Source organism: Triticum urartu, chromosome 7A, assembly GCF_056163025.1.
Source record: "Triticum urartu cultivar PI428250 chromosome 7A, HENAU_Tu73, whole genome shotgun sequence".
NCBI classification, from domain to species: Eukaryota; Viridiplantae; Streptophyta; class Magnoliopsida; order Poales; family Poaceae; genus Triticum; species Triticum urartu.
This window is the reverse complement of record NC_141879.1, coordinates 313,358,695-313,381,451: the sequence shown is the minus strand read 5'-3', so window position 1 is coordinate 313,381,451 and position 22,757 is coordinate 313,358,695. Positions and strand designations below refer to the sequence as shown.

At 45.4% G+C, this 22,757-nt stretch overlaps 1 protein-coding gene across 1 annotated transcript; it reads left to right on the top strand.

Annotated features, from left to right (window-relative positions):
- Nucleotides 1-16,182: 16,182 nt before the first annotated feature.
- LOC147959453 (uncharacterized) lies at nucleotides 16,183-17,871 on the top strand. Its single transcript, XM_087536099.1, has one exon. The coding sequence runs from the start codon at nucleotides 16,576-16,578 to the stop codon at nucleotides 17,131-17,133; it is 558 nt and encodes a 185-aa protein (XP_087392225.1). The 5' UTR covers nucleotides 16,183-16,575; the 3' UTR covers nucleotides 17,134-17,871.
- Nucleotides 17,872-22,757: the final 4,886 nt, after the last annotated feature.

Below are 22,757 nucleotides of genomic sequence, written 5' to 3'. Positions count from 1 at the left end.
ATTGCAACTAATGAGTTAGTTGCGGGATGATGTATTACGGAACGAGTAAAGAGACTTGCCGGTAACGAGATTGAACTAGGTATTGGATACCGACGATCGAATCTCGGGCAAGTAACATACCGATGACAAAGGGAACAAACGTATGTTGTTATGCGGTCTGACCGATAAAGATCTTCGTAGAATATGTAGGAGCCAATATGGGCATCCAGGTCCCGCTATTGGTTATTGACCGGAGACGTGTCTCGGTCATGTCTACATTGTTCTCGAACCGTAGGGTCCGCACGCTTAAGGTTTCGATGACAGTTATATTATGAGTTTATGAGTTTTGACGTACCGAAGGAGTTCGGAGTCCCAGATGAGATTGGGGACATGACGAGGAGTCTCGAAATGGTCGAGACATAAAGATTGATATATTGGAAGCCTATGTTTGGATATCGGAAGTGTTCCGGGTGAAATCGAGATTTTACCGGAGTACTGGGAGGTTACCGGAACCCCCCGGGAGCTATATGGGCCTTAGTGGGCTTTAGTGGAAAGGAGAAAAGGGGCAGCCCAAGGTGGGCCGCGCGCCTCCCCCCTCCCCTAGTCCTATTAGGACAAGGAGAGGTGGCCGGCCCCCCTCTCTCTCTTTCCCCCTCGGGGAATCCTATTCCAACTAGGATTGGGGGGGGGGGAGTCCTACTCCCGGTAGGAGTAGGACTCCTCCTGCGCCCTCCTCCTGGCCGGCCGCCCCCTCCCCCTTGGATCCTTTATATACGGGGGCAGGGGGCACCTCTAGACACACAAGTTGATCCTTGAGATCGTTCCTTAGCCGTGTGCGGTGCCCCCTGCCACCATATTCCACCTCGATCATATTGTAGCGGTGCTTAGGCGAAGACCTGCGACAGTAGAACATCAAGATCGTCACCACGCCGTCGTGCTGACAGAACTCCTCCCCGACGCTTTGCTGGATCGGAGCCCGGGGATCGTCATCGAGCTGTACGTGTGCTAAGAACTCGGAGGTGCCAGAGTAACGGTGCTTGGATCGGTCGGATCGGAAAGACGTACGACTACTTCCTCTATGTTGCGTCAACGCTTCCGCAGTCGGTCTGCGTGGGTACGTAGACAACACTCTCCCCTCTCGTTGCTATGCATCACCATGATCTTGCATGTGCGTAGGAAATTTTTTGAAATTACTGCGTTCCCCAACACCTTTTCCTTCCTCTAATGGGTATACACATATTTTGGTTGTTGTTGATTATGTCACAAGTGGGTAGAAGCTATTCCAACTAGTAATGTCGATCATAACACCTCTATTAAAATGCTTAAAGAAGTTATTTTCCCAAGGTTTGGAGTCCCTAGATATTTATTGACTGATGGTGGTTCACACTTTATTCATGGTGCTTTTCGTAAATTTCTTGCTAAATATGATGTTAACCATAGAATTGCATCGCCCAATCATCCTCAGTCTAGTGGTCAAGTTAAACTTAGCAGTGCAGAAATAAAATTGATATTACAAAAAACTGTTAATAGGTCCCGAAAGAATTGGTCTAAGAAACTTAATGATGCACTTTGGGTGTAACGCCCCGAGACCGGCGCTCCAGATGCCTTCCATGTTTTTCGAGTTTCATCGGGTGATTTGTCTTGTCTGTTGCCTTCAGCTTTGCATCATGTGCATTGTCATCATGCCATCATGCCATTTCATTTTTTTAAAACTCAACTAAATAAAAAATGCATAGATCTTTGATCTATTTAAATTGAGGGAACTCACATGGTGACTTCTCTTTATAACTTAGCCTCCCAATATTAGGGAGCTATTATAAAGTATTCCATGGATGTGGAATTACCGTGACACACTTGCAAATAATCACATGCCTTTTTCCGCTTCAACTTTGGTCCCCAAACTTTTCCTGTATATTCTTTCGTCACTTCCCCGAGCTCCACCTAAATTCTCAAAATTTCTGGGCACTTCAAAACCCTAGTCCTAGTTCAAACCATTTGATTAAATTTAAATGAGTTTGAATTCATATCTTCCGATCTTGCCACTTCTAATTTTCTCGGACCAGGCATATTTTTGTGAGTCCAAGAAAATATCCCTCGTGCTCCAATTCTTCTCCATCTCTCTCTATATTTCCAAACCCTCTGTTTAATTGCTAAAACAGGAAAAGGGGGTCTAGGAGAGAGAGAGAGTGCAGGACCTCAACCCAACCAAGTCAGCCCATCCCCGCGGCCCACCTAGGCCAGCCGCACCATCCCCAAGGCCCAGCCAGCCCCGCTGCTTGACCCTAGCGATCCCTGCTTCTCTCCGTCGATCCTCCCTCTAGCGGTGCCAGGAGAGGACCGCTTCGCGCTCGACCCCGCCTCCTCACGATCCCTACAGCGCCCGCGCTCGATGCCCTCTGCCCGATCCCCATCTCCCTCCAGCGCACCGCTCAATCCCCCTCATCCTCCTCCTGATGGCGCCCGGACCGGCCTCCCGCGCACGCATAGAGGGACGACACCCTTGCCTCGTCCCCGGCCACCTCTCCCCTGCTCCTTCCGCGATGCCTGCCGCCGCTGCCTTCTTCCAGCATCGCTGGAGCCGCCCATGGAGCCATGCCCCTTCACTGTCGACGACCGACGCCAACTCCCTTGCTCACCCTCTGCTTCCTGCATTGACCTTTTCCCTGACAAGTCCTCTTCTGCATGGTTCCTCTCACGCCAAGTCCAGCCGGAGCCACGACCACCACCACAACAGCAACTCCAGCGCCGATGACCTTCGATCCTGCGAGCTCCCGAGGCACCAACCTCCCATCCGCGAGATCTGGCGACACCGGCCACCAGGACCTGCTGCTCTGCCTTGCCTCTCACCCGTCCGTCCCTGCGTTGTCTGCACAGTCGCCCGCTTCGCGCTCGAGCTCCCTGCTTCCTGCCGCTGACCACTACCATCGCCTCCTTGCTGCTGCCACCTGGGGTCCTTGCATTTTTTTCATTTCGGACCATCAATACTGGCAAGACCCGGACTCCGAACGCCAAGTACAACTACAAACCCGAAGAACTCGGATGCATCAAGTCCCCGAGAAGACCCGTTTTTCGTCAAGTTCGACTACATTGTGATGCGTCAAGTACCTCTACCGCCTTCTTTGGAATCCCAAGAACGCCAAGTACCTGGACACCCGGCGCCTAGAACGACTGCTGACCCTGAAGACCCATGAACAAAAACCCTCAAGTTTGACTACCTTCGACTTGCACTTCGTCAAGTACCACACCGTTCTTGGAAGACCCTGGAGCATCAAGTTCTCTGCCATGAATGGTTACAGTGTTGTGGATCTGGCAAGTACCCTCTCTGGATCGCCAAGTTCAACTACCGATGACATATACCACTACCGTCGCCGAGATTGCGAGAACCTCTACTTCCTCCTCGCAACATGTACGACTTCCGTCGCCGAAGACCCGTGTACCACTACTTCCCTCTACGAACCCGAACCGTCCCGATTGCATGCTTCAAAGGTATAACCGCCGAGACGACCGTCCGTGGACCGAATGCATGTGTTGTATGAGATGCATCCTATGTTTGCACTGTGTTTGATTTGTCACTCGTTTCCATGCCACTAACCCGTGGGAACCCGATAGTCGGGAGCACCCCACCATCTTGCTCAACTCGCTCATGCCCTATCTTTTTCACTGGCATCTCAATCGAGTTACCGGAACCGTTATGTTGTCGTGGCATCATTTTCGGATTCGTTGTCGTGGCCCCTTTTCCTTCCGCCATGTTGACAAATGCTTCATATCATGTTCATATCAACTTTTTTATAGAATTGCATAAAACTTGCACATGTCATCCGCATCATGATAACAACATTAAGAATGTTTAAATTGTTGTTTGCATTAAAATTGCTAACGCATATGAGGATATACCAGAATTGTTGTTTGATGTTCCCGGCCTCATTTAAAATGCTTAACTGTGTATTTTACTCATTTTTCACCTCTTGCCATGTTAAGAACATTCAATTTTGTTGGGTACATAACCGGGAGTGAACTAAATAATTGATGTGGTGTTTCATCAATATGCAACTCGTTGCATATTGGGCTCCACTTAACTTGTAGTTTTGTCTGTGCACTTTGCCATGCCATGCCTCTTTAAACCGGACATGCATCATACTTGATTGTGCATCATGCCATGTTATGTGATGGTTGTTTACTATGTTGCTTGCTTCTTTCCGGGTTGCTTCTCTCGTTAGCTTCGGTTTCGTTCCGGAGTTGTGAGGATTCGTTCGACTACGTACGTTTTTCTTCTTCATGGACTCGTTCTTCTTCCTTGCGGGATCTCAGGCAAGATGACCACACCCTCGAAATCACTTCTATCTTTGCTTGCTAGTTGTTCGCTCTATCACTATGTAGCGCTACCTACCACTTGTTATATCATGCCTCCCATATTGCCATGTTAAGCCTCTAACCCACCTTCCTAGCAAACCGTTGGTTGGCTATGTTACTGCTTTTGCTCAGCCCCTCTTATAGTGTTGCTAGTTGCAGGTGAAGCTGAAGTTTGTTCCATGTTGGAACATGGATATGTTGGGATATCACTATGTCTATTGTTTAATTAATGCATCTATATACTTGGTAAAGGGTGGAAGGCTCGGCCTTATGCCTGGTGTTTTGTTCCACTCTTGCCGCCCTAGTTTCCGCCATACCGGTGTTATGTTCCTTGATTTTGCATTCCTTACGCGGTTGGGTGTTATGGGAACCCCTTGACAATTCGCTTTGAATAAAACTCCTCCAGCAAGGCCCAACTTTGGTTTTACATTTGCTGCCTAAGCCTTTTTCCCTTGGGAGTCGCGCTTCAGAGGGTCATCTTTATTTTAAACCCCCCGAGCCAGTGCTCCTCTGAGTGTTGGTCCAACCTGTCAGCCACCGGTGGCCACCAGGGGCAACTCTAGGTTGGCCTACCGGAAGTTTGGACAATCTGGTGTGCCCTGAGAACAAGATATGTGCAGCTCCTATCGGGATTTGTCGGCACATTTCGGCGACTTTGCTGGTCCTGTTTTACCACTGTCAAAATGTCTTGTAACCAGGATTCCGAGACTGGTCGGGTCTTCCCGGGAGAAGGAATATCCTTCGTTGACCGTGAGAGCTTGTGATGGGCTAAGTTGGGACACCCCTACAGGGTATAAACTTTCGAGAGCCGTGCCGCGGTTATGTGGCAGATGGGAATTTGTTAATATCCGATTGTAGAGAACTTGACACTTAACTTAATTAAAATGCATCAACCGCGTGTGTAGCCGTGATGGTCTCTTTTCGGCGGAGTCCGGGAAGTGAACACGGTTCTTGTGTTATGCTTGAACGTAAGTAGTTTCAGGATCACTTCTTGATCACTTCTAACTTCTCGACCATTGCGTTGCTTCTCTTCTCACTCTTATTTGCGTATGTTAGCCACCATATTTGCTTAGTGCTTGCTGCAGCTCCACCTCATTACCCTATCCTACCCATAAGCTTAAATAGTCTTGATCTCGCGGGTGTGAGATTGCTGAGTCCTCGTGACTCAAGATACTTCCAAACAGTTGCAGGTGCCGATGATACCAGTGCAGGTGACGCAACCCAGCTCAAGTGGGAGCTCGATGAAGATCTCGATCATTGTTTTGTTTCGTTTCCTGTTGATCAGTAGTGTAGCCCAGTTGGGACGATCGGGGATCTAGCATTCGGGGTTGTCTTCTTTTATTTTGGTTCCGTAGTCGGACCTTTGATTGTACTTTGGATGATGTATGGATTATTTATGTATTGTGTGAAGTGGCGATTGTAAGCCAACTCCTTATCCCTTTCTTATTCAGTACATGGGATGTGTAAAGATTACCCCTCTTGCGACAGGCCTACCATGCGGCTATGCCTCTAAGTCGTGCCCCGACACGTGGGAGATATAGCCGCATTGTGGGTGTTACAAGTTGGTAATCAGAGCCATCCCCGACTTAGGAGCACCCTGCTTGATCGAATCGCTGGCATTGTTGAGTCTAGAACAAAATGTTTTGAGTCTTAGGATTATATATATCAGAGAGTATGATTCTTTTTACTCCTCAGTCCCTTCGTCGCTCTGGTGAGGCCTCCTGACGTAGTAGTTTTGACTTTTCTCTCCTCAAATTTCACAAAAAATTAGGATCACGCGGGTATCTTGGAATCGTTCTGATAGTCTTGTGATGAGAACATTGTTCTTGGTGCCTCTTGAAATTTATGGGTTGTGGCAGTGTCCCGGGGAGTTGAGCTCCGAGGTGTTGTCGTCACAATTTTATCATTGCAGTTCTGGAATACCTGAGTTCGCCGACATCAAAAATCTCTTTTATGCAGTTGTTGGTGAGATAACCTCGACGCCACCCAGTACTGGGGCGGGAGTTCGGGAGTATTGCCATAACTCGTATAACGGATGCTTTTCGAAGTTTGAGGTACACGATTTCCGAAGGTTTCTTGGTTATGTGTTGAAGGATGGATATAGCTGGATGTAGGGATTGTTAGTTTGGGTGAGATATTATGCTTCCCCTGTATCCCCAACACCTGATTGCATAACCAGAAAGTTTCGGGAGTTTTATAGGTGGGAATTCAAGTAGGTCCTAGAATATCTTTCCAACAGACACATGATACGATATGGGATCTATCATATGTTTGTTCCGGCTTATTTTGCAAGCCAATCCTTTGTTTTTGTTTTGATTATGGTATTTGAGTTGCTTCGGAGTCAAGTGTTGAATCCATACCTTTTACTAAATGGTGTTCTCATATTTCTATGTGAATACTAATCCTTCATGATAATCGAGATTGTCATGTCAATCCTTTTCAACCAGCGTGTTTCTCTTCAAGTGGATCCGATCATTTTCAACATTCGTGAGATCAATTCTCAGTTCTTTGCAGAGGTGTTTGCTTCATCCGTCCCAAGTTGTCTTTGTTTTTCCCGCCCTCCCACCCTTTTTCTTCAAGGACTCAGATTTCTGAATCAAGTATCCATCTTATGGATGTGAAGTTTCTTCATTCTTTCCTCAATGTTCTTATCCGGTGATTCTCAGGAAGATACTAAGGAAGCTTCAAGTTCATCATTCTCCGTTTTCTTTCTTCTCCGGTGGATTCAAGTCAAGCTTTGTCGATCATATCTTTTCCTCGTTTCAAATGTTTTTCTCATGCCGGTGCACCTCTTAATCGTTCATCTCTCTCTATTCATACCCGAAGTGCTGAAGATATCTCAGAAGATTCAAGTTTCTATTCTCAATTCACTCAAGTTCTTTTGAGGATGTTATCTCATTCAAGCCATTTAAATCAATCGGTGCAATCTCCCTTTCAAGTAAATGTTCGAAGGTGTTTCTTTTGAGTGGGCCCTAACCCACGGGTCTTTTCTCAGGATCTTACCTGACTCTTCTTATTTTTCCCGGAGTTATTCTCAAATTCTCTCAAAGTTTGACATAAGAATGAGTTATCATCAGTCAAATGCCTTTCTCCAAGATCTTTCAACTTCTTTTCATCTTTGGTTCAACCTTTCTATTTCTCGTCGTCATTCTCGGATTTTGAAGACCGAAGAAGAGTTTCTCTTAAATACTTACCCGTTCTTCCAAAGATTTATGGTTCTATCCTTATGCCATCCTCTCATAATTGTTTTTGATTGTGAGAATTCTTTTCACCCATCTGGAGCAATTCATGAGTCTTTTTAGTTTGATTCCCGGGAGCCATCATCTCAGAATTTTTCATTTCCAGCTTTCAGCTCGCATTCTCCAAATCATACCGGTGCATCATTCCAGTATCCTCTAATCAGCTCAGGATCTCTTCGTTCTCTTGTATCAAATTCCCTCAAGTATCTTCATCGTTTTCCAATTCTTCCCGGTGAATTCTGCCTTTCCTACTTTCATTTTTAATTCTTACGGTGGTTCGTTCAAGAGTCCTCTCCCTTGTTTACTGTATCGATTCATTCGTTCTTCCCAAATCCTACCAGTGGTTCGTTGAAGACTTCCCAAGTTGAGCAATATCTCTCTTCAATCCTGTTTCAACGAGAATAAGTAGTATGCCAAATCCGTTGCTTGTCATCAATTTAAATTGATGAATGATAGGAATAATGTAATTCTTATTCTTGTTTCATTGAGTAAATTCAATTCCTTATTCCGGAGGTTCATAAAAAATTCTTGATTACAAGTGATTCTTCTTTCTTTCCGGAGTTGTTCATCGTATCACATTCTCGGTTCAAGATGCTTCATCCTTTCTTTCCGGAGTTCCAAGTTTTTATTCTCGGTTATATCATCGCGAAGCTCCACCCAATCATTGCAAGGCTTCAATCTTATTCTTTTCATCCTTCACTTCTTATGATCATTCTTTTATTACCGGAGTTCTTCATGGAGGCTCTACATGGTGGCTGATCAAGGATTCCTTTCATTCTTCAATTGTTCTTCAAGATTTCTCTCGAAGTTTTGATCTGTCAAGCTATACTCAAAATTTAACATGGTGCTCAACACGTGTTTTGTTTTGAGGAGTTCAAGCATTCTTCATCTTGCAACCGAAGTGCAATTCTTCCTACATTATCTTTTGAGGTGGTGTTATGTCACTCTTGACAATTTCCTTCATGCTTCATGATTCACAAGTTGTCAGGAATGAGATAATTAAATCCATTAATTACTTCGTTGGAGTATCTTGGTATAGATTTCACCGAAAGCCTTACATTGGAAATGCTACTATTGTGGTGCTTATCAATGATCCAATCTTCACCTTCCTATCTCGGTGAAGAAGTTTTTCATCTCTTCCTTGTTCCCGATCAATCATTGCTTTCGGTGGTAGAATTTCACCTTAGTTTTGAGATGTTTTCCATAAGCCCACTACAAGCTTTTTCGTTTCGTTGTCGGTTTTCCAACAACTCCGTATAACCTTCTTGGAAGGGTGCTTTCCAAACTCATTGGTGGTACAAGTTGGCATTTTCTTCTCCATTATGTTATTCCAATGATCTATCTTATATTCTTTCTTCCGGAGGCTTTGTGATGTTTCTCTCTTCACTCATCATCTCTAATTGTGAGGAACGTGTTCTTTTCGTGCATATCCATTTAACCGGAGTGTCGTGCCCTCTTTTCAAGTTCTTCCCATCCTGTCAAGTTGTGCCTCCCTTCTCAACCAGAGTGCTGTCTGAAATCTTTTTGACCCCTTGTGCCATTCTTTTAATTGTTCCGGAGGTAGTGTGTTGTTGATTTCATCAAGTATCATCTCATCTTGTCAAGTTCATATTCTTTACCTTCCATTTCCAACCGGAGTGTTGTCTTAATTGATCTTTATCGTTCCTTGTACATCTTGTTTCAACCGGAGTGCTTGCAAGTACTTCTTGTCCATTACAACCCTTTTCTTATGTCTTTCAACCTACAAGGTTCTAGTAAGGTCCCTTGTTTCTCTTATCTAACGGAGTGTTTTCAACTTTTTCATCTTCGTTGTATTCTTTCTTTCAATTTGTTCAACCTCGCAAGGTTCATTGGTTTCACTCTTTTGTCAAGAAGCAACTTAGTTTTACCTCTTCTCTTCCTCTTCTGTTTCCCTCCAGTGCCATCCTAGATCTCGGGACGAGATCCTCTCGTAGTGGTGGAGTGTTGTAACTCCCCGAGACCGGCGCTCCAGATGCCTTCCATGTTTTTCGAGTTTCATCAGGTGATTTGTTTTGTCTGTTGCCTTTAGCTTTGCATCATGTGCATTGTCATCATGCCATCATGCCATTTCATTTTTTAACTCAACTAAATAAAATGCATAGATCTTTGATCTATTTAAATTGAGGGAACTCACATGGTGACTTCTCTTTATAACTTATCCTCCCAATATTAGGGAGCTATTATAAAGTATTCCATGGATGTGGAATTACCGTGACACACTTGCAAATAATCACATGCCTTTTTCCGCTTCAAGTTTGGTCCCCAAACTTTTCCTGTAAATTCTTTCGTCACTTCCCCGAGCTCCACCTAAATTCTCAACAATTCTGGGCACTTCAAAACCCTAGTCCTAGTTCAAACCATTTGACTAAATTCAAATGAGTTTGAATTCATATCTTCCGATCTTGCCACTTCTAATTTTCTCGGACCAAGCATATTTTTGTGAGTCCAAGAAAATTTGCCTCATGCTCCAATTCTTCTCCTATCTCTTTCTATATTTCCAAACCCTCTGTTAAATTGCTAAAACAGGGAAAAGGGATCTAGGAGAGAGAGAGAGTGCAGGACCTCAGCCGATCCAAGTCGGCCCATCCCCGCGGCCCACCTAGGCGAGCCGCACCATCCCCAAGGCCTAGCCAGCCCCACTGCTTGACCCTAGCGATCCCCGCTTCTCTCCCTCGATCCTCCCTCCAGCGCCGCTAGGAGAGGACCGCTTCGTGCTCGACCCCGCCTCCTCTCGATCCCCACAGTGCCCGCGTGTGATGCCCTCTGCCCGATCCCCATCTCCCTCCAGCGCTCCGCTCGATCCCCCTCATCCACCACCCGATGGCGCCCGGACCGGCCTCCCGCGCACGCATAGAGGGACGACACCCTTGTCTCGTCCCCGGCCACCTCTCCCCTGCTCCTTCCGCGATGCCTGCCGCCGCTGCCTTCTTCCAGCATCGTCGGAGCCGCCCATGGAGCCATGCCCCTTCACCGTTGACGACCGGCGCCAACTCCCCTGCTCACCCTCTACTTCCTGCATTGACCTCTTCCCCCGCCAAGTCCTTGTCCGCCCGGTTCCTCTCGTGCCAAGTCCAGCCGGAGCCACGACCACCACCACAACAGCAAGTCCAACACCGATGACCTTCAATCTTGCGAGCTCCCGAGGCACCAGCCTCCCATCCGCGAGATCCGGCGACGCCGGCCACCAGGACCCGCTGCTCTTCCTCGCCTCTCACCCGTCCATCCCTGCGTTGCCTGCCCAGTCGCCCGCTTCGCCCTCGAGCTCCCTGCTTCCTGCCGCTGACCACTACCATCGCCTCCTTGCTGCCGCCACCCGGGGTCCTTGCGTTTTTTTTGTTTCGGACCATCAAGACCGGCAATACCCGGACTCTGAATGCCAAGTACAACTACAAACCCGAAGAACTCGGATGCATCAAGTCCCCGAGAAGACCCGTTTTTCGTCAAGTTCGACTACATTGTGACGCGTCAAGTACCTCTACCACCTTCTTCGGAATCCCAAGAACCCCAAGTACCACGACACCCGGCGCCTAGAACAACTACCGACGCCGAAGACCCATGAACAAAAACCCTCAAGTTTGACTACCATCGACGTGCACTTCGTCAAGTACCACGCCGTTTTTGGAAGACCATGGAGCATCAAGTTCTCTACAATGAACGGTTACAGTGTTGTGGATCTGGCAAGTACCCTCTCCGGATCGCCAAGTTCAACTACCGACGACATATACCACTACCGTCGTCGAGATCGCGATAACCTCTACTTCCTCCTAGAAATGTGTACGACTTCCGTCGCCGAAGACCCGTGTACCACTACTTCCCTCTACGAACCTGAACCGTCCCGATTACACGCTTCGAAGGTATAACCGCCGAGACGACCGCCCGTGGACCGAATGCATGTGTTGTATGAGATGCATCCTATGTTTGCACCGTGTATGATTTGTCACTCGTTTCCATGCCACTAACCCGTGGGGACCCGATAGTCGGGAGCACCTCACCATCTTGCTCAACTCGCTCACGCCCTATCTTTTTCACCAGCATCTCAATCGAGTTACCAGAACCGTTATGTTGTCGTGGCATCATTTTCGGATTCGTTGTCGTGGCCCCTTTGCCTTCCGCCATGTCGACAAATGCTTCATATCATGTTCATATCAACTTTTTCATAGAAATGCATAAAACTTGCACATGTCATCCACATCATGATAACAACATCAAGAATGTTTAAATTGTTGTTTGCTTGCTAGTTGTTCACTCTATCGCTATTTGCGCGACCTACCACTTATTATACCATGCCTCCCATATTGCCATGTCAAGACTCTAAACCACCTTCCTAGCAAACCGTTGTTTGGCTATGTTACCGCTTTTGCTCAGCCCCTCTTATAGCGTTGCTAGTTGCAGGTGAAGATGAAGTTTGTTCCATGTTGGAACATGGATATGTTGGGATATCACTATGTCTATTGTTAATTAATGCATCTATATACTTGGCAAAGGGTGGAAGGCTTGGCCTTATGCCTGGTGTTTTGTTCCACTCTTGCCACCCTAGTTTTCATCATACCGGTGTTATGTTCCTTGATTTTGTGTTCGTTATGCGGTTGGGTGTTATGGGAACCCCTTGGCAGTTCGCTTTGAATAAAACTCCTCCAGCAAGGCCCAACTTTGGTTTTACATTTGCCGCCTAAGCCTTTTTCCCTTGGGAGTCGCTCTCCCAAGGGTCATCTTTATTTTAACCCCCCGGGCTAGTGCTCCTCTGAGTGTTGGTCCAACCTGTCAGCCGCCGGTGGCCACCAGGGGCAACTCTGGGTTGGCCGACCGGAAGTTTGGACAATCTGGTGTGCCCTGAGAATGAGATATGTGCAGCTCCTATCGGGATTTGTCGGCACATTCTGGCGGCTTTGCTGGTCTTCTTTTACCATTGTCGAAATGTCTTGTAACTGGGATTCCAAGACTGATCAGGTCTTCCGGGAGAAGGAATATCCTTCGTTGACCATGAGAGCTTGTGATGGGCTAAGCTGGGACACCCCTGCAGGGTATAAACTTTCGAGAGCCGTGCCCGCGGTTATGTGGAAGATGGGAATTTGTTAATATCCGGTTGTTGAGAACTTGACACTTAACTTAATTAAAATGCATCAACTGCGTGTGTAGCCGTGATGGTCTCTTTTCAGTGGAGTCCGGGAAGTGAACACGGTTCTTGTGTTATGCTTGAACGTAAGTAGTTTCAGGATCACTTCTAGCTTCTTGACCGTTGCGTTGCTTCTCTTCTCGCTCTTATTTGCGTATGTTAGCCACCATATTGGCTTAGTGCTTGCTGCAGCTCCACCTCATTACCCGATCCTACCCATAAGCTTAAATATGCTTGATCTCGCGGGTGTGAGATTGCTGAGTCCTCGTGACTCACATATACTTCCAAATAGTTGCAGGTGCCGATGATACCAGTGCAGGTGACGCAACCCAGCTCAAGTGGGAGCTCGATGAAGATCTTGATCGTTGTTTTGTTTCGTTTCCTGTTCATCAGTAGTGGAGCCCAGTTGGCGCGATCGGGGATCTAGCATTTGGGGTTGTCTTCTTTTATTTTGGTTCCGTAGTCGGACCTTTGATTGTACTTTGGATGATGTATGGATTATTTATGTATTGTGTGAAGTGGCGATTGTAAGCCAACTCCTTAGCCCTTTCGTATTCAGTACATGGGACGTGTAAAGATTACCCCTCTTGCGACAAGCCTACCATGCGGCTATGCCTCTAAGTCGTTCCCCGACACTTGAGAGATATAGCCGCATTGTGGGTGTTACATTGGGCCTATAGAACAACTTATAAAAATCCTATCGGTATGTCTCCATATAAAATGGTTTATGGAAAAGCTTGTCATTTGCCTCTTGACTTAGAACATAAAGCATATTGGGCAATTAAAGAACTCAATTATGATTTCAAATTTGCCAATGAAAAGAGGTTATTTGATATTAGCTCACTAGATGAATGGAGAATCCAAGCTTATGAAAATGCCAAACTATTTAAAGAAAAAGTAAAAAGGTGGCATGATAAAAGAATCCAAAAGCAGGAATTCAAAGTTGTTGAATATGTTCTATTGTACAACTCTAATTCTAGATTCTTTGCAGGAGAACTTCTTTCCAAATGGGAATGACCATATATCATCGAGGAAGTTTATCGCTCTGGAGCTATCAAGATTAATAATGCCGAAGGTACCAACCTGAAGGTGCTCAATGGACAAAGAATTAAGCACTACATTTCAGGTACGCATATTAATGTTGAAACCAACATTATCCAAACCATGACACCGGGGGAACACATAAAAGAAACCTTCCAGAACCTTGAAAAAGAGGAGGTATGTGATACGGTAAGTAAACGGACTCCGAAAAATCCGCAAAAATATTTTCTGTCAGTTTTGGAATATTAGAAAAAAAATAGGAAAATAATAAATAATCGGGAAGGCAACCCAGGTGCCCACAAGACGCCAGGGCATGCCTGTCCCACCTGGCGCGCCCTGGTAGGTGGTGGGCCCCCCGGGCACCTTCCCAACTCCGTTTTCCTTCCATATGCTTGTTTCCCAAGATATATATATATATATATATCCCTAATAATAAAGCACGGATTGAGTCTTCGGGTTCACCGTCGCGGTGTTTTTACAGAAGACCCCCTGTATTTTTAGCAAAACAACCCGCAGTCTAATAATAAGTGTCGCAGGAAGATAACAATTCGATCATTGGGCCACCAGGATTGTATTGGGCCTCAAAGAGAGAGCACGGTCATGACTCCTCCTGAAAGCGTAGGGCCTCCAGCAGGTTACATATTACCAAAGGCATCATGCACACAATCCTTTCGTCCCCCACACGCACAAAGCCGCCGCCACCGCCGCTTCTCACCTCGATGCTAGATCGGAATCGAAGTCGTTGCTCAAATCGTGAGATCGTGGGAAGAATCACAACACGGCAGATGTGAAGGGATCATTGTCGTCGCCGCCGCTGCCTTTGCTCTGGACGGAGAGGACGGCTACCTCCGCTGGAAGAAATCTGTGCTGCTCCGCCTCCACGACCTCAGTGTTGGCGCACGTGCTGATCACCGCGCGCCGCTGGCAAGCCTGTTGCCATCAACTAGCATCTCGTCGTGTGTGCGTCCGTAGCCGGCGAAATTGATCCGCTCAACTTATTCGTTCTAACCAGAGGAAAAATCAATCAAGGCGCTAGCATTGGCTAGCTAGCGTTGGCCTTGTACATGGCGTGGCGTTTGTACTCGGCGTCTCGGAAAGCATTCATCGGGCCGCATACCTGAGCCAGCATTCTACAAGAGGGTCTTGCAGCTTCTCCAGCTCAACTCCTCCGTCTGCGCCCTCGCCGCTGCCGACGACAAGGACCATCCTTGCCGAGTTCTCTTATGCAGGTGACGCAGTAAAAACGAACTCATCCAGAACACATGTCTCAGTCACAGTCACAAAAGGATTCTGCCCAGCTTTGAGGTCGCAGGGGATGCAGATTTTGTCTTTCGATCAAGTTCTGTTGTGTGATACGATAGCAGCAGGAGTAGAGCAGCAAAATTCATCAGATAAGAAAGCGGCGGAGGCTGAAGGACCGAGTGCTGTCGATGTAGCTTTACAGCCATGCATGCATCCAAATCACCGGTGTTGTGACCTTGACCTGGGATTGCTCCAAGCTAATTGAACCAGCACGCCACGACCACTACCAAGCTTCAATTACGTGGACAGGTACCGTTATCTTTCTTTTCCATTGCCATATTTGTGTAGAATTACCAAGTGCAGTCTCGAGCCTTGACCATCGCAACCATGGGGGCTTGCCATGCATCTAAAAAAAGATGCATCGTTGTTGGGTAGGAAATAATTCCTAGAATTGTGGAGTAATTATGGGGCTTCACATACATGCTAGGTACTAAAGAAAGAAAGTAACATCCATTGGAATTAGGCGCACAAGTAACATCAAAATAATTAAAGGAAGACATTGCACAATAATTTGAGAGGATGTTGCACAATGATTTATAATGCATCGTAGAGGAGGACGTTGCCATCGGCATTAATATTACTTACTAAGTTTGTGTTAATTTTATTTTTCGTTGAAACATATAATGTAGTTTTGATTACTCATTAAATTTAATTACTTTTAATGTGCTTTATATTATCACAATGAAGCTATGAATAAAGCAGAACTTTTTCCATAAGAAAATATTGTCAATCAGATCAATTTACTCAAATCATACCCCAAGTTCTATCTTTGTTCATAGGAACAAGATTTTTTTCCCCAGACGTTGTCATGGGCATTAATATTCCTTACTAAATTTGCAACAATTTTATTTTTCATTGAAATGCTCGACGTAATTGTTATTACTTACTACATTTTTTTTATGTTCTTTATGTTGCCATGATGTTATGAATAGATCAAAAGTTCTACGAAAAGAAAACGTTGTCAGTCAGATCAATTTACTTTGAATTGCACCCATGTCCTAAGCTCCATGTCATGAACTCGTGATCCTGAAATTATACATAACTTTTTATCATAAGCAACTTATCCTGTGACATACCAACCATGGTTTATAGGAATAGAATTTTTGTTCCCAGTGCAATGCACGAACATTTGTGCTAGTTCCTATATAGGGGCGATTAGACGTTCCTGAGATCCCGCGATCCCGAAACCCACCCCCGAATGCCAGATCTCGCCACCGCCGTGCGCCTCTGGCTCACCGCCTCCTCCCCCGATCCAGCGGCGTCAAGCTCTTCCCCTCCTGCCACAAGCGCCGCCCCTGACCCCGACGCGCCTCCCGCCGCCGGCCACCTAGGCCGCGTCGCCACCCTCCCGATGCGCCTCTCGCTGCCGATGCTGGCGCACTTCCCGCCACCGTCCCACTCCGAACCCGTTGCCACGCCCCAACCCGCAGCACACAAACGGCGCCGGCGGCCACCACCTCCAGTGGCTGCACTTCGGCGACCACCAACGGCCTTTCATCTACGCTGGAGTCACCCCCGCCCCGACCCCCCATGCTTGGATCTTGCATCAGCGTCGCCCCGTCCCTGGACGAGAGCTGGGGTGCCATCTCGGTGGACCCCCTCAGCGGCCATCTTGAGCTCCGGTTTGTCGAGCTGCCGAGAGGCAGCGTGCTCCCTGACCTGGACGGCATGGCGTCGATGAGGACATTGGGCAGCTGCCTGCGCATGGCGGTCAGCGAGGGGAAGATGTGCTACGTCGAGGTGTCCAAGGAGAAGTCGTATGTGATCAGCTTGTTCACGCTCGACGACGAGGGCCACTCCTGGACGCTGGACCATGAGACAGTGTTTGCTCCAATTTGGGATGATGCACTCCTCTGTTCGGCACCCTTGGAGAAAATGCTGGCAATTGGCGCCATCAACCTACTGAAAGCCAACATCATGTACCTTTCCTGCGGCGACAAAATTCTTGGCATCGATGTGGTTACTAAGAATATAACTGGGAATTCTGGTCTAGCTATAGATGTACCCAATCATCCCCTACTACCATGTGTGCTTCCAACGTGGATGGAATCTAGCCAAATTCCATCTGCAGGTAACATCCACATTTGATCGAGTCCTGGAAGTGGTGAAAGCAAGTATACCATCACTATACAACTGTTAGATTGGTCCATTGGACACATTTCATTTTAACTTGTCTTGTGAGATTATGTGCCCTGTACCACCACACGCTGTGGCACTCCACTCAAACCATGTGCTCCTCTTCAACGTCAGTTATTGCCCCTCCCTCTCTACGTTGAACTCTTTCTGCATGAGGATTTGAACTTCTTTGAATTTGCATGAAAATTTCCTGCAAAAATTGTCTCGGTAAATTTCGCTTCTGAATACAATTGCATTATGAAGAGAAGGTTTTTCCCTGTAGGTGAGGAGAGAAACTCCTTCGTTCTCTCTGCTTCTCTTGACATTCTTGGCTCATCCGGGTTGCTGATCCTTTTGCTCTGTGTGATGTGCCCATCTTCCGGCTGGTGAACGACCCACTTCTGATACCTAGCATGCTGCTGTTGCTTCTTCAGTATGGAACATGTGGATCGTTCCTTCTCTAAACTAGTGCTCCCGCATGCTGTTGTTCTATATTGGTAAATGCTAATGGTGCAGCGCTGTTGCTGCTCTCTTTCAGTAACTAATGTAGCTTCTTTCTCTAAGTGAAGGTCGTTGCTGCTCTCTATCCATGTGCTACTCTCTCTCTGCTTCTCTCTATGTGTGTGTGTCTGTTACAGTTGGAGCAGCACCTAATTATTGTGGATTTTGTGGTCAAATAACCTTTGTCAAGTGTGATGATTCTTCGTACGTTTGTGCAAAAGTAAAAAATATACTATATATGTTTCTTCTTGGAATTTGATGTTCTCAAGCTTCTCGTTGTAATTCCCGTGAGGCAAAATTCTCTAGCAGTACTATAGAAAAAATGTTTTTGTAGAAAAATAGATCAATTAAAAAATATATATGCTGCAAATATGTTTAGTATCTATTCTATGTCCATGTATTATTTTTGTTTATCAAAAAAAGAAATTAGGAAAAGCAGGGAGATCATAAAAAAAAGAACATACAGTAAACGAAAAGTATGGAATTAATGGAGGAACATGGTTAGTCCACAAAAAGAAGATAGAATTACCGAACTTCAAAGATTGTGGTCACTGAAGTTCGAAATGAGGAAAATAAACACATTAAAAATAACAGAAGAAGTCAAAGCGATTATATTAAAAAAAGGGATTTTTCCATTTCTAAAATAATTCTAGAAGTTCAGACGTGCTAACTAGAGAAGTAGAGACAACATGTTAGAAGAAAAAATGGTTAGACAAACACAACAAAACACATGGAATTAAGAAAAAAACACATCATAGGTGTACACACAAAAAAGTAGATATAATATTGGTTGAAGCTCATTTGTTTTCGTATAAACATGCAAAATTTGGAAAAAAAACTAGAGGTTCAAATTTAAATAATGGAGAAGTTCAATATTTATTACAATATCAAGAAGGTCAAATTGAAAAAACCGAGCAGTTCAAAAAGTTTATAAAAACATATTTTTCTTCTTTTAAAAATAAGACATATAAGTTCAACTTTAAATAATTGAGCAGTTCGATATTTATTACATAACTATGACTTTTCACGTTACTGATCAATAAAACCAAGAAGTCCAAAATTAAATAATTGAAGGCTAAATATTAAAACCAAGAAGTTCAATTTGAAAAAAAGGAGTAGTTCAATGTATATAAAAAACTCAGGTTTTCACATTACTAGAGAATAAAACCAAGAAGTTCAATTGGAAAGAGAGTAGTTTGATATTTATTTGAAAAAAATCAGATTTTCTAGTTACTAAAGAATAAAACCAATATGTTCAATTTCAAATAACAAAGAAGTTCGATGTTTCTAAAAAACCTCCAATTTTCACATTTCTAAAAAATACACAATGAAGTTCAAATAAAAAAGTTAGAGCAGTTCGATGCCTATAAAAAACTCAGACATTTTCATGTAACCGAGAGAAGTTCATGTTGATAACTGCCAGAAATGCACGTATGGCATGGTGTGCATTTTGTATGAAAAAAGAATGAAAAAGCAAAGGCTAAAAGTTTTGTTGCTAGAAGTTCAAGTTTTCAGCCCGAGAAAGTTCAAAAATTCTTTTGCGAGAGGTTGAACAAACATACGAAACAAAAGTCAAGGTGAAATCGGCAGGAAATTCAGCTACTACACGGAATGCGTTTCACGCAAGAATATATGAATAGAAAACAAAGAGCTTAAAACGTTTGTTGCAAGAAGTTCACGTGCTCCTACTACAATAGTTCAAGATCTCTAGTGCGAGACGTCCGACCTTCATTTACATGTAAAAAAGGCAAAAACGACATTGTTTTTGCCATTTTTAAAACTGCTCTCAAACGACAAAAAATTGTAACGTGTGTCTACATGAAAAAGATGCTCCTATTCATAAGCTTTCCAACGGTATATCATATGCTATATTCCGATTAATGGTTTAAAAGTTTTATGTATACCGTTAAAAACACATTTTTATGCATTCAAAAAATATTTTGAACCCTCGTGAGTATGAAAAACTAAACAACACGAAAAAGTTGCGTGTTTTCAACAGCTTTCCATCGGTATATCATTTGCTTAATTCCGGTAAGTGGTTGGGGAGTTACGAGCAAAAACAACACGTGGAAAACAGAGTGAAGTTCAAACAGGACTACTCCAGAAGTTCAACCTCTTCACGCAGTGCATTTCCGGAGACTCTGTTTCTGCGATGAAGGCAGAACACATGATCTAAGAAGTTCAGATTGAAAACTGCCAAAAGTTCACGTACTACTCGGTGTGCATTTGTATGAAAAAAGAATGAAAAAGCAAAGGCCGTAAGTTTTGTTGCTAGAAGTTCAAGTGCTTGGCCCGAGAAAGTTTATAAAATTCTTTTGAGAGAGGTTGAACAAAAATATGTGATAGAAGTTCAAGGTAGAAGCAGAAGTTCAACTACCACACGAAACATGTTTCAGATAAGAATATAAGAATAGAAAACAAAAAGCTTAAAAAGTTTGTTGAAAGAAGTTCAAGTGCTCTGTCCGGGGAAGTCCAAAATTCTTGCGAGAGAGGTTCACCTTGTATTTCCATGTTCAAAAACATAAAAAAGAAATTGTTTTTTTACGTTTTAAAATAATTCTATCAATCCACAAAGAAGTTCAATTATTATTTGGGAGAAATTTGATTTCAAAAAGAAAATAAAAATTCAAATTATTAAAATGGAAAAAGTTCATGTACTACATGGTGTGTGTTTAATATGAGAAAAATGAATTAAAGGCACGGTCCAACTTTGTTGTTGTTATAAGTTCAAGGCCTCGGTCGGAGAAAGTTAAAAAAATTATTGTGAAAGAGGTTTGTACAAAAAAGGAATATCATTTGTGTAACACTCACGAATGGATGAGAAAATTAAAAACAAAAATACGTCACAGAAGTTCAACGTGAAAACAGCAGGAAGTTCAACTACCACACTGAATGAATTCCAGATGAAAAACTTTTAAAATCGTCGGGAGTATGAAAAAAGGATCAACATGGGAAAGTTGCGTGTTTATAGAAGCTTTCCACCGGTATATCACTTGCTCAATTTCGGTGAGTGTTGTCGGTTTCAAAACCGGCGGATCTCGGGTAGGGGGTCCCGAACCGCGCGTCTAGGATCGATGGTAATAGGAGACGGGGGACACGATGTTTACCCAGGTTCGGGCCCTCTCTATGGAGGTAATACCCTACGTCCTGCTTAATTGATCTTGATGAATATGAGTGTTACAAGAGTTGATCTACCACGAGATCGTAATGGCTAAACCCTAGAAGCCTAGCTTGTATGACTATGGTAATGAGTATCTGCTTTCCGGACTAACCCCTCCGGTTTATATAGACACCGGGGGATCTAGGGTTTACATAGAGTCGGTTACATAAGAAGGGATCTTCATCTTCGGTCGCCAAGCTTGTCTTCCACGCTAAGGAGAGTCCAATCCGGACACTGGTACAGTCTTCGGCCTTCATGTCTTCACAGCCCATCAGTCCGGCCCATGGATAACAGGCCGGACGCCCGAGGACCCCTTAGTCCAGGACTCCCTCAGTAGCCCCTGAACCTGGCTTCAATGACGAGGAGTCTGGCGCGCCGATTGTCTTCAGCATTGCAAGCAGGTTCCCTTCTATCCTAACTTCAAGATAGTCTTCGGATGCGATGATAGTATCCGTACCTGTCACACACACCATACATAACCACAGAGAGAATATATTTTTACACAAGTCTAATCTGCCGACAGCTTTTTACAATATGACATCACGTCTGTCCGGTCATAATTTCGAACCGTTTTTCGTCTGCCGCTCCACGTTTCGAGAGGCGGTTGCCATTGGCATGTTTTGTCGAAGCAGAGATCGTGTCCCCTTATTGCGGGATTCTCATCAATACGGGCGTGGGTGACCCAACCGTGCCGTTTGCACGGCCCTTGGGAATAGGCGAGTTTTAAGGCGAGTCGGGACACGCTTGATATTCATGGACTTTATAAGGGGATAAGGATTCCCTTTCTTCACCCACACCTCAGCTCCTCCTCAGTCCTTCCGTCCCTGAGCTCCAGCGCCCATGCTTTTAGCTTTTCCCTCATCCGAGAAAGCACTCCAAAGATGTCCGGATCTAGAGCTGGGGGTAAGTGGATGGCCTCTTCCGTCAAGAAGAGGGATATCAAGGTGCTCCGGGAGGCCGGATATCTAGCCAAGGAGATCGCTCGCCGACTCCCGGACAAGGGACAGATCGTCCCTACTCCAGAGCCCCACGAGACGGTTGTGTTTCTCACACATTTCGTCTGCGGGCTGGGCTTCCCTCTTCACCCCTTCGTCCATGGGCTGATGTTTTACTACGGGCTAGACTTCCATGACCTAGCCCCCAACTTCATCCTCAACATCATGGCATTCATTGTCATGTGCGAGGCCTTTCTCCGCATCCCACCTCATTTCGGCCTATGGCTGAAGACCTTCAATGTGAAGCCGAAGGTGGTGAGCGGCCAACAAGCAGAGTGCGGAGGCACCACGGTGGGCAAGATGCCCAATGTTACCTGGCCCGAAAGCACATTTGCAGAGATGGTGAAAGGGTGGCAATCGGGGTGGTTCTATATCACTGAGCCGCGTGACACCAACTGGGTTGCGGCCCCCGAATTCCGATCCGAAATCCCGATGCGGCTCACCTCCTGGCAAAAGAGGGGCCTAACCCGGGGTCCCTCGAACAAGCTGACTGGGCTCCAGACGTGCGTCCAGAACATGATAGATAGGAAGATCAAGCTTGTCAACGTGGTCCAGGTCATGCTCATTCGTCGGGTCCTTATGTGCCAACATCGGACTTGCTATCTATGGGAGTACGATCCGGCCAAGCACCAGACGCTACTAGAGCTCTTCGGCACGACGCACGAAGAAATCTGGAAAGTGCTATTCATGGCCGGCGAGACGCCACCGCCCATGACCGAAAATCGTGGGCTTAGCTTAAAACGCGAGGCTAACCCGGTAAGTTCTTTTCATGTTTTCAAGGCGTACCCTTTACTAGCATATTTTGAGAAAAAGCCTAGGGTTTCCTACCCGTGTTTTCAGGCCTGGATCAAGATAGCTGAGGGAATTAACTGCCCGGCTCCGCTTCTCGAAGACCAAGAATTCCCATTACTAACGAAAATGCTTTTTCCAGCACCTTATGA

What these genes read in the sequence shown, in the direction of transcription:
- LOC147959453 (XM_087536099.1), top strand. Translation starts at nt 16,576, where the DNA reads ATGCTTGGATCTTGCATCAGCGTCGCCCCGTCCCTGGACGAGAGCTGG.